Source organism: Staurois parvus, unplaced genomic scaffold (genome assembly GCF_062004578.1).
Source record: "Staurois parvus isolate SC_StPar_1 unplaced genomic scaffold, SC_StPar_1.0 ptg000145l, whole genome shotgun sequence".
Taxonomy (NCBI): Eukaryota; Metazoa; Chordata; class Amphibia; order Anura; family Ranidae; genus Staurois; species Staurois parvus.
In genome coordinates, this window is record NW_028317941.1 from 4809222 (window position 1) to 4823854 (window position 14633).

Genomic DNA, 14633 nt, shown 5'->3' on the forward strand with positions numbered 1-14633 from the left:
ATAGATAAAAATAATTTATTTTGCCTTCCAGTTGTTACTACAAATGTTGGGCTATGTACTCAGATTCCCTGTGTTTTTTTAACATGTTTTATTTGTTAGTTAACAGTCTAGGCATTGCTAGACTTATTTTTCCCACTCCATATACATGCATGCTTGGCATTTGCCAAGACTGCATGGAACTATGGCATCACTCCTTATGGGATTGGTTACTAAAGGCAAAAAGACAGGTCACTTTGCAAGGGAATTTTCTCCACAACGTAGTAAATGAGGCAAAGCTCTGCTTACTTCCATCATCCACTCAAGGGCAAGCCAAAATGCTGTTTTGTATTTTCGTTGCAAGTGATTGGGAATTCTTTGTGAAATGTCACCATTTTTACTGAGCTCTGGGGACAATTCCTACGTAAACTTTGCAAAGTAAACAGCCTATTTGCCTTCAGTAAATCAACCCCAATGTCTTCAGAACAATGGAATTTAGAGTTCATACAGACCAAAGATCTAGTTATGTTCACCCATTGTTTTATAAGGTCACCTGAGATACCCTATCATAATCCAGCCCTGCTAAAATATTATTCAAGTTATATGTGTGGATACCAAACAGTTTTCAGTTAACAATGTTCCTCAGCATCGTATGATAGTTGTCAAAGTGTGATACCAGGTTTTACAGCGGATCACAGAAAATGGGGGAACATGTTACAATATGGACTATCCCTGTGCTTTGCTATATTTAATAGTTTTTGGGAATTAGTGCAATTTACATGTGGGGTTAAAATTAAATGCCGTTATAATGTCCTATAAAATAGAAACAGGATTGAACTTTAGCTCTAATAAATATAACATAGCAAATAATTACTTATCTGTTAGTCACCGCCAGGCACTGCTCGAGGGCCCGGGGTCAGTAGGGGGCCCCATGAGATGCCCTTGGTACCTTTCATAGGCTTTTTTGGGAGTGGTTTAAATGTGGGCGAGGACACAGGGGCCCCATGATCCCCTATTGTCCGGGGGCCCCATGAGTTGTCAGTCTGCCCCTGGTCACAGCATATTGATGAGAACTAAAGGTGTATGAGGTGTATGACAAAGCAGTGTGGTTGTGTGAAAATATGGTGTGTTGCTGCAACAGTATAGTGTCAGTAAGTGTGAATATTATATGTCTTTTTGCTACGATAAATTATCTATATGTTGAACTATCTAACACTGTAACACAGCAAAAACTTTTTTGTCTTTCCTCATGTTCTCACTCCTATTTAAAATATGTGTGCTGTCGAAAAGTTTATGTGAATATAATGAACACAAATAACAGTGTAAATAATTGGGGGAAACAACTACAGCATATGAGTTGCAATTTATGTGTTGTCCTGTCATCTTTACTAATTCTCTTTTCCAGCACAGTGCGGAACAAATGTCTGCAATAATCCTATTATTTTAGGATTTTAGGTTATTTTGTGCTGAAACTGCTCCCCAATGTTTATTAATCCAATATATCCCATTTTGCAGTGTGTTGTTATTACTTCTTTTTCTTGCTATGGAAATTCTTACCTGTGTCCTTTTTCTTTCCCCTCTTTTTAGTGTCGACTGGAAAAGGCAGAAGAAATTGTAAGTAATTTTCTGAGCTACAGCTGTTGTGGTCCTCTGCATATGGCATAGTCCTTGATAATAGCCCTCAACTCTCTTCCCAAACTTTCACATCTTTTAGGGAGACGAACCTGATCCTGGTTGTGAAGGTGGACCAGGTCACCCAGGATTGCCTGGACTGAAAGGAGAAGAGGTAAAAAGAACGATTTGTCCTTTGAAAACCACGTTTTTCTAGTGATTTATCAGTATCATTTGTTCCTTTATCATTACAGGGGCCTCCAGGACCAAGAGGATTTCCTGGCCCCCCTGGACCAATTGTAAGTACCTGTTTCCTCCCTAATGTCTTTAAGAATAAGAACAATGGAAAACATTAATTCTAAATCAGGCCTTTGCCCTATTTATGATGAACAATGCTGGCTTGAAAAAACTCAAGTTTTTGTCAAGTAAAAGTAATGATTTCATAGTATTTTGTATGCCCAATTAGAACTGATCCAGTGAACTAATGTCATAAGGTAACTTTCAGACCCTTCCTTGATGACAATTGTATTTAACCAACCACCAACAATTTTCATCTATGGTATATGGTATACCATTGTATGCATCTGGATCCTAAGGTGCCTCATGACTAGAACATAATAATGCTTTTTTACAAACGTAACTGACATTCTCAATATTCACCTACAATATTGGAAAATAATAAATTCTGTTAATTTATATAAAAAAGCAAAAGAACATGTTTTGTCAGATTTTTTTTTTTTACAAAACGTTTTGTCTTTTTTGTGAAAAATTTAACAAAATGTAAAATGTGATCTAACAATATTAATAATGTTGTTGATGCTGCTTTCTCCAGAGGGTCAGGTTGTCTTACTCTGGGTGTTCTTATTCCTCATCCTACTGGCATTGGGTCTTGGATTTTGATACCCCTATTTTTTCCCTCAGGGGCCCTCAGGTTTTCCAGGCTCTCCTGGCTCCCCCGGATTACCTGTAAGAATGTAACCCTCCTCCCAGCTACTTGCTTTAATGATCCCCTTACCCTCAACCCCATGTGTCACATAACTTCACCAGCGCTGTGCCAAAAACCTACCTCTTGTGCCACACCTGATGTAACTTCAGATCTCACCCCTTGTGTGCCCTAAGTCTTATCACTTGTGAGACAACCTCCAGCTATGTGTATCTAGATTCCCACCTTCTATTTCTAAAATCTTTCTAAAGCTGACCCCTGATTCTAACTTTTCAAACATATTACCTTCCCACATTACTTAGTCTATTTAGAGGTACATAAACTTGAAGAGATATAGCCAATAAATGTTAGTGTTAGGTTTTTTGGGCAGGGAACCTGGTATTGTTTGTTCTTGGCATGGGATTTTCAGTGCTGAAAACCCTAATCCTAACACTTACCATAACTGTAGTGGGAACTTACCCTTAACATTATCACTTAACACTTAGGGTGCAAATGCACCCTGCCTCCAATTAGATGCAAGAACCCCGGCGGGTGTTCCTGCGATTAGCTGCAGGAGGTAGCACCATTGAAAGCTATGGGAGGCTGCCGTCTCTCACAGCTAATCATGGCTACTCACATACAATCGCTTATGCTATGAGCAAAGCAAATGATTGGCCTTGGATTGATTGGCTGTGAGAGTCGGCAGCCTCCCATTGCTTTCAAAGGGACTGCCTCTCACAGCTAATTGCAGAAACCCCTGCTGGAGTTCTCACACCTAATCAGAGGCAGAGTGCATTTGAAGGTGTGAATGAACCCTTAACCTAACACAAGCAGGTAACATAACACTAGAAGTCAACCATCAAACTACACCATAAATCCAAACCTTAACCCTCTAATCCTTACCCTAATTTCTAATCTCGTACCCTAAACCACTGCTTTCTCTGCTGAGTGTCTAAACTATCAGTACTGTACTGAAGCACCAAGATCACGGCACCAAAAACTACTGATTCAATAAATCATACAAAAAAGACCAAAAAATTTGAATGGCTTACATTAGAAAAAGCTTTATAAAAAAATATAGAATTATTACAAAGTAGGGAATGTGACTTTAACCCCACATATACTGATGGTAAATCAGTCACTGTCGTCTAAATCACATGCACCAGGAAGATTTGCTTGCAGTGAATGTTTGGTGAATGTCAGATTAACTGCTTTATCAATATGCCCTTTGCTTTTACAGCCCATCCACTATAATTGAAAAACTGACCATGGCTTATAACAATAACCCCTCCCCTTATTAGTGTAGTAAGTTCCAAGTAAACTTGGAAACTTTGTTTTTTTGTTCTTAACTTTATCTTGGTGGACTACACCCATCCATACAGGTATAACATTTTTCACAGTAACACTGGTATGGATATAGTGGTTTCTTCTGAAGGACACTGCAGGAGAAATTTGGCATTCTAGACAGAAAATGAAATAGCTGATGGTAGTGGTGGGGGGGGGGGGGGATCTTTAATTTTGTCTCTCAGGATCATTGAACTAGAAATTCTCAATAAATTGTGGGTCTCCAACCCAGACATTTTTTTAGTTTGGGTAGCATAAGGAAGACTTAGAACCTCTGTCAGCTTTCACTGCTCTCTGTGGTCCAACTAGGGAAACTTTCACTAATTTTCTGTCCTTGTGACTTTGTATTACTGAGACAGAAAGTGAGAGAAACTCTCCAAGAGAGACAGGGAAAAGAGCCATTCTGAGCCTTCCCTACTCTATCTAAAAAAGGTTTGGACTGTAGTTACCCTTTAAAGTATAATGAAAGGCAAAACTTTTTCTTAGTTTTGGATAGAGTAGAAAGTGATTAGAGCAACTGTCAGTTTGTCAGTTTTCCTTGCTGTCTGTGTCCCCATTAGGAGATTCACTGTATCTGTCCTGTTCACTGTTATCATTAAAGTGTTACTAACCCACATGGCAGAAAAATATATTTGAAATATATGTTAAAAATATTCTTCCGAAATATATTGCCATATATTTAAAATACTACAATTTTGGCCATATTCAATATTTTTTTTATATATATATATATATATATATATATATATATATATATATATATATATATATATACACACACACACTGCATGTTGAATTGCGTTTTTATTACAACATATATGAAAAATATTTTTAAAAATACATTTCAAATATACTGTATGTCTTTACAAATAAAAATCTACATTTTTGGAATGCATTTACAATTATATGTAAAAAATATATGTTAAAAAAAATCTGAAGAATATATTGAAAAAAAATATATTTTTAAAAATATATTTTTTGTAAATATATTCTTCAGATTTATCTGATGCTTCTAGAGTTTACTACAGCGATCAACTACAAACTCATAAACACTTCTATCTACTGCTTGAAGAATATATCTCTATTTAATACTGATATTGATGTGGCTGTTGCACACAAAATACATGAGCATTGTATTCCAACACCCCCATTTAACAACTACTCTTCATGTTAGTTCCATTTTGAATCTCATTTCTATAAATCTGTTTCTTGTAAGCCGTTGTGTCAAAACATCTGATCCTCTTTTGGGTTGGAATGTTACGCAAGCAACATAGGACACACATTTGGCTGGAATGCCTTTATTGCTTCTATAAATCTGTTTCTTGTAAGCAGTTGTGTCAGAGCATCTGATCCTCTTTTGTTTTGCATGGGTTGGAATGGTACACGAGCAACATAGGACAGACATTTGGCTGGGATGCCTTTATTGCTTCTGGTGGATTTCCCGAGTCAAGCCTCTTGTGCTCTGGTTTCTTCTTTTACAGTATTTGGATTGTCTGTGTTAATTTCTATATCTGTATCACTTTGTTGCTTATCATCATGTGACACTGATGTGAAATGTGAGTTCTGTGTCACTTTGTTGCTTCTCTTCATGTGACACTAATGTGAAATGTGAAGTTTTAAGTGTTTGTATTAGTTCATGGAATTTTGAACACACTGAAGATTCATTGACAATTACTTTTCTACTGATGGTTACCTTGTTTGTGTCTTGGTGTAGAATTCTGTATCCCTTTTGAGATTCACTGTACCCCACAAGTACACCTTCCTTTGCACAAGCATCCCATTTTGTACAATTTTCTTTTGGGATGTGCACATAGGCTTTGCTTCCAAAATTTTTTAGATGGTTCAAATTCAGGGCTTTTCCATTTAACAGTTCATATGGAATTTTCTGGTAGTCAATTTTTGGAGATAGCATACGGTCATAATTGCCTCCCCATGGTATGTAGTTGGTTCTTCCACTTTCACATAGAGTACGGTTCATTCTTTCTGCAACCCTGTTTTCTTCAGGGTTGTATGATACAGTAGTTTGAAATATTATGCCATGCTTTCTGAGAATCACCTGTGTGTTATCACCTATACATTCAGTTCCATTGTGCGCAAAATACTGCTCAAGTTTCTCTGGTACTTCACTTTTCTTGTGTAACAGATATAGTCTAGTATACCTGGTATAATCAACTATAAAAGTGAGAAAATGCCTCTTCTTTCCTGGAGTCAATTTTTCCATTGAACCGCAAAGATCTGAATGAGGTTTTTTAGCTGTGCTGTTACTCTGCTTTGGAAAGGCTTTTTCTTGTCATATTTCCTTTTATACAGCTGGTGCATTTCATTGTTTGATCACATGAACTAATTTTTATTCCACTTGCATAGTCATTCTCAGTTCATTTATTTATTATGTCAGGACTTCTGTACCCAAGTCATCTCTGCCACATGTGAATGCAGTTTGAATGTATTTCCTCCTTGGCAGTATTAACCACCTCATGTGATACAGTTCATCAATGACAAAAGATTAGTTTCAAGAACAGGACATTTTTCACAGGTATATTTCTGGTGACACTCTGGGAAATAAGACAGTAAAGAAAACTGTCTCTTATTTCTTCTGATTCCATTGTTTGCTGTGGTGATTTTTTTCTGTTTTATTCTGGTCAAAGTGAATAAAAATTTTTTGGCATTTGTCATGTAGCTTCTTATTCAACACACCATGCCTGGAAAGATGAGGTACTTTCGGATTGAAAAACATATTCATTAACTAAAGAAAAATCCATTACTTCCTTCACACTTTTGGCCTTTTTTAGATTTTTTTTTTCTAATTCTGTTCATTATTTTTAGTAAACAGTAACAGACAAGCAACGCACAAGTGTAAGCCCACGAAGGGGCATCATGGAATAACAATAATTTTTATAGTTAACAAGTGAGGCATACACTTGAACACTTAAGCTGTTGTCCCTAAGGTCTCATAGAGAGTAGTAAGTATATGTAGTGCAGATCACAATGTGGATTAAATCATCCAATCATCCAAGTGGATATCAACATACCCAGGAAAATTCACATACAGTAAAGAAATCATGATGAAGTTCTAGTAGAAGCTAAGAAGCAGCCATAGTAGGCTCTGCAAGCCATTTGGACTATACCGTTATATTTCTTAGGGCAGCCTCTGTTTATATATGTATTTTTATTGTTTTCAAAAGGAGATAGTTGGGGGATGGACTTTTTCCAGTGTAAGGTGATGGCCTTTCTGACATAGAAAAGTAGAAGACTAACTAGGGTCCTCTCTGCAATTGTGGGAATTAGATATTCAACTAGGCCTAATAAACAGGGTAACATGGTAGGTCTCAAAGGGATGGACGTCAGTTTGTTAATTAGTGCCATGACCTCCTCCCAGAATCAGGAGACTGAGGGACAATTCCAGAAAATATGGGAGAAATCTCTCAGGGAGTGGCCACACCTCTAACACTCCTGAGGATGAGATGGATTCATTTTGTGGAGTCTATATGGTGTGTAGTAGGACCTGTGAGCAATCTTGAATTCTGTGAGCCGATCTTGCAATGAGGCTAGGGGTCCCAGAAGGTCCCAGAAGTTGTCACAATTGGCGGTATCCATGTCTGGAATGTCCCCAGCCACCGACCTCAGAGGCCCTCCAGTGCAGGAAGGGACACTGACACACGATAGGCAGATAAATGAGAGGTAGGTTTTTTTGGGACAATCTGTTCTAAGTCATACTGGAGTAGGACAGGTGGAGCCCTACGAAATTGAGCATGGAAGGCATGGGAGAGCTCCATCCTTTGGTAAAAAAAAATGTGGTGGGCACATTAAAGTCAGAGGATTTCAGGTTACCATTAAGTACCACCTGGGAAATCATCTTGATCTTGCATTTGGCCCAGGCTCCTGGATCTGGTAGTAAAAGTGTGGCAAGGAGGGGTTAAGCCATAGTGGGGCATTCGGTGACACAGCAAGTTTGGTAAAGTGTTCACATGCTAGGCCCACTCTCCAAGCTTGAAGAGTAGTAACCATGGAGGGGTTTAAGGTGTAGGGGGCCTGGGGGCCCCTGAATAGAAGAAATTTGAGAGCCTCCAAGGAGTGCACTACTGCTGTCTCTGGCATAGTAGATGAGTTGGTCTTGTCGGGATTGAGCCACCAGGCACCAGTAACTAGTTGGGTGGCCAAAAAGTATTTTTAGCAGTCCAGCATGGCTAGGCCCCCTTGGGATTGGAGACACATAAGGGTGGATAACTTATATCTTGTAGTTTGAGGACCCCACAAGAAAGGGAATAAAAGATGATGTAGTTGTGTAAAAAAGGACTTAGGTATTCACTGTGGGGAGTTTCTAAACAAGTATGTGAATTTAGGGAAGATTTTCATTTTTATCATGTTTTTGCAGCCTAATAGGGACAGTAGCAGATTCTCCAATGCCTTCAGCTTTAGCTTAACTGCCTGGAGTTTCTAAACAAGTATGTGAATTTAGGGAAGATTTTAATTTTTATCATGTTTTTGCAGCCTAATAGGGATAGTAGCAGATTCTCCAATGCCTTCAGCTTTAGCTTAACTGCCTGGATGCAGATTGAGGGAAAGAAAATCAGAGGTGCTGCAAGAAATGGTTACTCCCAGATAGGTAAATTCCTCAACCCCTTGAAGTAATGTGTCAGGTGAAGCCGTACGTTTCACATCAGGGTCTATCGAAAATAACAAGGATTTTGTCCAATTCACTCTGAAACCTGTAGCTAGTGATTAGGAGTTCAAACTTCCAAGTGCAAATTGTAATGAAGGAACTGCATCAGTGAGAAATATCAAAAGGTCGTCTGCGTACAGGGCTACCCCCTCTTCCAACCAGCCAATCCGGAAACCCCTTAACATCAATGGAAGAGCAAAGCGTTCAATGGCTAGAGCAAAAAGATCCGGAGAGAGAGGGCAGCACTGCTGTATGCCTCTGTAAAAATCAAAGGGGGCAGATAGTCATCCTCCCAGCTTAACAGAAGCCGTTGGGTTTCCATAAAGGACCTTCAACCAGTTAATAAACAGGAGTGGAAACTCCATTCTCCTAAGTACTTCCCAGAGGAATTGCCATTCCACTGTGTCAAAGGCCTCTTCTATATCAAGTGAGGCCACCACTCTGGAGCCCATGTTACCGTGTTGAGCATGAAGATTTGTAAACAATCTGCGGTCATTTATGTCAGTAGCTTTATGGGCCATAAAGCCAGTTTGGTCTGGATCTATGATCGTAGGTAACAAACTTTGGAGTCTGAGGGTAAGGAGTTTAGTTAAAATCTTTAGCATTCTAGCTTTCCAGATTCTGCAATCTGCTTTTAAATGACTTTGTTTCTTGCAAACAAAACATTCACATGTTTACCACGTACCTTCTCTTTTTAGCAACATTTTCATCTTGAATTTTCAAGATTAGTAGTTCTGGTGTGTCAGTTTTGCAATTAAAATCAATGTTGCACCTGTGTTACTGGCCATTTTCTTTTATTCGGTTGCAGTCTCCTTTCTGTTGCAGTATCTTGCACTTCTTTTGCTGTAGCAGGCTATGACTAGGTGTCTGGGCTGTTAGAAATTCTGTGTTATAGCCCTACAGGACAGACAGTGCACAGTCAACATGTGTTTATCTGCTGCTTCTCTGCAAACAGGAAACAGGAACTTTTATTATAGAGAAAAGACATGGAGTTTACCACAGAGATCAGCTACAAATATATAATCACTGTCAACTCCTGGTTGAAGAATATATCTCTACGTATTACACATACTGATGTAGTTATTTTCACACAGAATACATGAACATTGCATTCCAATAATGGGAAATCTGCGAATGGGGATTCCCTCACTTTGGTTGAATTTCCTTTCACTTCCTATTTTGGCTATGGGACGGGTAATCTCCCCAATGGGACATATATGGGGGAAAAAAACTGACAGGGGATATAACCCTCCCTTACTCTATCCAAAATGAAAAAAAAAAATTTGCTTTACTAATCTACTTTAATAAGAGAATAAAAGTGTGCAGAATCTAAAAATCTATACATAGACTAGGACTCTACACAGCTCAGACTCCTATAGATATGAATCAAAAGTGCTCATGTAATATGAAGCTTATTTAGACCATGAAGGTAACTTTATTATTTCTTTGGGGCATAGTGACAAAGTATGAAGAAAATAATAAATCTAATCTACAGGTACTGGCAAAATCCAGAATTACACAGAAAATTTGGAATATATCAGATCTGTAGAAACTGAAGGAACTATAGTAGTTTGATAATTTTACAGCTTACCATTGTCTCAGCGCCTAACTTTCTAAGAAATATTATGACTAAGAAGTTTGTTTCATATCATATCGGAGCTGTTATTACGAACTTACATCACTGTGTCATGTGTTGAATCACTCTCATAATCTAAGTGACCATTCTGTCCTTATGTTTTCTGTGTGAACCCCTTCTTGTCTAGTCACACATTCCACACTGTCCGGTCTAACCTAGCTGTGTTTTGTATATGTTTTGGTGAGCGGGTCCCATCTACCCTGCCCGCTTTGGTGTTACTTTTTCTTTGCTGTAGGGGTCTGTGTCAAGCAAACTTGTTTTGCTAATGGCTGTGGCTACTAGCATTACTAAAACTGTAGAATTTATATAAAGAAATTGTAAAAAGAGTTTTCCAAAGATTTTGGAGTTGCTAAAATTAGCACATGTTCTGTTCTGATACTTGTAGCGGAATATGATCAAGAAACAAATCTGTTGTTAGTAACCCAAGAACATTATTAAATTAATATGTATTCATATTTTAGGTACTAATCACCAGAGAATTTAGATTAAAAAAATAAGTTGTACCTGAGCATAAGTAGCTGCAGCCTGATACACATCCCTCCATCCATCTGTCACTATAACAGGTGGCATTCACAACTCCTTTTGTTGTATTTAATTCATTTGTGAAACTGTCGCATTGCCTCCTGGGTTATGTCTAATGTCTTACCTCTGTAACCCACAGTTAGCTTAGATTCTGTTGTAGTATTTGGCTTCTACAATTAATCAGCAGGATTCTGGATCACTGACAAAATCAACTACCATCTAAAGGAACAGTCTACACAATGCATTAACATTTAAAAATGTATACTTGGCATATTGGAGGCATTTTTGATCTACGGCTTGATGTAAGTGCTTGTATTAAAAGAAGGTATTAATTTAATGGTAAACAATATTCATCTTACTATATGACAGATAGGGTAAGTATTGCTTCAGCTCTAAACACTGGGAAATGGGCCCCAGAGCAGAAGTGGTGTCTGGTGTTTGCTCCCAGTGTAATGTAATGACCCAATCTAACAATTTTTTTTCTATTAAAAGGGCATGCAGGGAGAACGAGGACCTCCTGGACCACATGGAGAAAAAGGAGAACTGGTAAGACATTAAAAAGCTCCTCCTTTTTCTGTCTACGATCTTACAGAGCTGGCATTTCCAACACATACTTGGTTTTATACAGCATGTGGCTATTTTCATAGCTTTGATAGAAACTGGGGACTAAAAAAGGGAACTAAAGGCTGTTTTTATACAATAGCATGGAGTTTGACTCTATACATTACCCTGAAGTTTTTTGTTAAAAATAGTACTTGTATCTTAACTTAAGCCCTTGAAGACCATCATTGGTCTTCAAGGGCTAAAAGGTAAGATACAAATTTCCTGAAGTTCTTTGTTAAAAGTAGTGATTGTATCTTAACTTAAGCCCTTGATGACCATCACTGGTGCATTTGTGCCCTGATATGATGCTCTAGTGTGCTTCACTGTGGATGGGACCTATATGTTATTAACAGTTATCACAATGGCTCAGCACTGTTCTGTGCTCACGGGTGGCCATTGTCACATAACAGTGAATGCCAGACAAAATTGTGTGGCTTCATTGTTTCATCGACAAAATCTGCCCCTTAAGATGCCTATAAACGTTAAAGAACGCTATTAAAGTAGTAGCCCAAAACTGTTTTTTTTTTTTTAGTGTTGAATTGAATGGGGAAGGGTTTGGCCGTCTTTTAGGGTTTAATGCCATTTGTGTCCCCATTGACAAGATTTTTCCTTGTTTTTGTTCCACTATTATCCAGGACATTGTTCTGAGCTGAATTCACTGTTTTCACTCAATGGAATGTATTTTTAATACACAGTATACTGTAGCTATCAGCCAGTGGCACTGTCACCTAGACCTAGTGGATTCTAAAAGAAAGTATATAAAGAATGGACTCGAAAGAAGGAAAACAGAAAGTTCAGCAATTTCTGCTGCTTTCCAAATAGGAAAAAGAGAATGTTCAGCTTACAGAAATGCTCTGGGAATTATGAAAAAAATATCATATCTTGAACATACTGACAACAGATTCACCTTTTTCCCCACATTATACAAAACTTTAAAAATTTTACATTTTAAAAGTGTATATATGAATAGCTGAATATTATGATTAACATGAGTAGGGACAATTGTAATACACTTTAAAGATATGAGTTTCCTATATGCATTGATTGTGTATAACTCATTCACCCTGTGCAGGTCCAATCACTCATGATTATGTTTATGTGGAGTAACTTCTCCAAATCCCTAAACATAATTAAAGTAGTAAAACACTTTTATTGTTTGCATTTCTGCAGGGGATGCAGTGTCTGAAAATCCCTTACTTGAGCACTACTTCAATATAGCGCAAATATTAAAATTCTTCATTTTATAGCCTTTTTATATTTTACTTGCAAAGTAATACTTTAGTAGCATCATTAATTCAGATTATAGTGGAAATAAGCCAGAAAATATTTACTAGAGCCCATTTCATTCCATGTGTAGCCTAAAGGAAAGCAACTAATATTTTCGATGTTTACTAAATGATTTTACTGTTATATAATTCTGTCATTGATGACCTAATGACCCAAGTGGATTACATTTCTCTGGACCGAGTTTGCTTTATTTGAATAGATTATCCATGGCGTGCAAGTGTCCCACTGTTTCATTGGAAAATAAAATAAATTAGTTTACAGTCTAGTCCAACTGTAATACAACTTCTTATAAATAATGATACTTCTTATAAATAATGATGGTAACATTAGATAAATATCACTTAACGGGACAGTTGTCAGGGATAGAGTATATAAAACATGGGGAGCCATGCACAGAAATACTCTATCACAGTTTTTAGCTAGTCTTAAGCATATGGAATAATGTGTTCATGCTGATTGTCAAGTACAATGGACTGTAAATGGTTTGTCAAGCACAGCAGCTAATGCAGGTATGACAGTTGTCAGACAAATTGAGATTTCAGGCTTTGTTAATGGATGTCTATGCATAACAGCCATTTCAGTTTCACTTCAGGTAGATGTCAATGGTTTTAACTGCATGTCAGCCTTTTATACAGTTCTTCTGTGAGTTCTCACATATGGAGCTCATAGAGATCTCCTCCACCCCTCTAAAAACTATTTCTAAATACATATCATATAGACAATTAAGGGTGGTGGTTGATTTTTTTCAGCCACCACATTTTTTGTTAAGAATAATTTGCCAGGATGATTATCAGCAGAGAAAAAAATCTGGCTATATAATTTTACTGACAAAAAAAAACTTATTTTATGACTTCTATACACTTTCAATTTCATTTAAATCATGTAGAAACATGCAAAGTTACTTTAGCCACATGTAGGATACACCCCTCACATACTTTGGTGTAAGTTCATACTTATAAGGAGAAATCTGGCATTCTAGGGAATCTAGTAGATTCTTTTACCTGTATTTACCTACCTAATTGTTAGTGGGGTCAAACTTCTGTTAGTTTTTGACTGCAGTGACAAGAAAATGTAGTTTTCTTAAGTAGGATGGAAAATTTCTATTTTTAATTCATTTCAAACAGTGAATGCGATTTGCATTCAGGAAATTGCATTCATTCAGAAATTGAATGTTAAAGGCAAACACAATTTTGAAGTATATTGGCACCAAGTTACTGTATTTTTCACTCCATAAGATGCATTTTTTTCACCCCAAAAATGGGGGGGAAATGTCTGTGCGTCTTATGGAGTGAATATGGAGCGGCCGGCCCGGTATTCCCCCCGTCGCCGTGTTAGAATATCAGGCCGACTGCTCGGCTCTTCTGTGCAGCAGAACCTGCAGACCTCCAGTGGTCCTACCTGTTCCTCAGTCCAGAGGTGTCCTCACCGTCTTCTCTCCCCGGCGCCGGCATCTTTAGTGTGGACACTCTACTGTGACAGCTTGCGGCTTCACGGCCGGGTGCCCACTGCACATGCGCGATAAGCGCTGCGCTGTGTGAATGACCCTGTAGTCTTCTGGGACCTATCACATGTCCCAGAAGACTACGGGGAGGGAGGGGGAAGGAAAACTCCTCAGAAGTGGGAGCGGGTACCTGTCAAATTCGGGTACCTTCTCCTCCCCCTTCCGTTCCCCAAAGGTCTCCAGTCTCTGGTCATCCCCTGTACTATGTCTGCAGTCTCTGGTCATCTCCTATACTATGTTCGCACTCTCTGGTCATCTGCTGTACTATGCCCACAGTCTCTGGTCATCACCTGTACTATGCCCGCAGTCTCTGGTCATCTCCTGTACTATGTAAGCAGTCTCTGGTCATCTCCTGTACTATATCCACAGTCTCTTGTCATCTCCTGTAGTATGTCCGCAGTCTCTGGTCATCTCCTGTAGTATGTTCGCAGTCTCTGGTCATCCCCTGTACTATGCCCGCAGTCTCTGGTCATCTCCTGTACTATATAAGCAGTCTCTGGTCATCTCCTGTACTATGTAAGCAGTCTCTGGTCATCTCCTGTACTATATCCAGTTTCTTGTCATCTTCTGT

At 38.3% G+C, this 14633-nt stretch overlaps 1 protein-coding gene across 6 annotated transcripts in view; it reads left to right on the top strand.

Annotated features, from left to right (window-relative positions):
- COL16A1 (collagen type XVI alpha 1 chain) overlaps positions 1–14633 on the top strand; it is a 295727-nt gene that overhangs the window by 251806 nt on the left and 29288 nt on the right. For 5 of the 6 annotated variants that reach the window (XM_089673859.1, XM_089673863.1, XM_089673861.1 and 2 more), the window contains 5 exons: positions 1564–1590; positions 1691–1762; positions 1842–1886; positions 2509–2553; positions 11164–11217. In XM_089673859.1, coding sequence (XP_089529985.1) covers positions 1564–1590; positions 1691–1762; positions 1842–1886; positions 2509–2553; positions 11164–11217 — 243 coding nt within the window. The remainder of the gene's footprint in view (positions 1–1563; positions 1591–1690; positions 1763–1841; positions 1887–2508; positions 2554–11163; positions 11218–14633) is intronic. The other variant, XM_089673860.1, reaches the window with a different exon arrangement.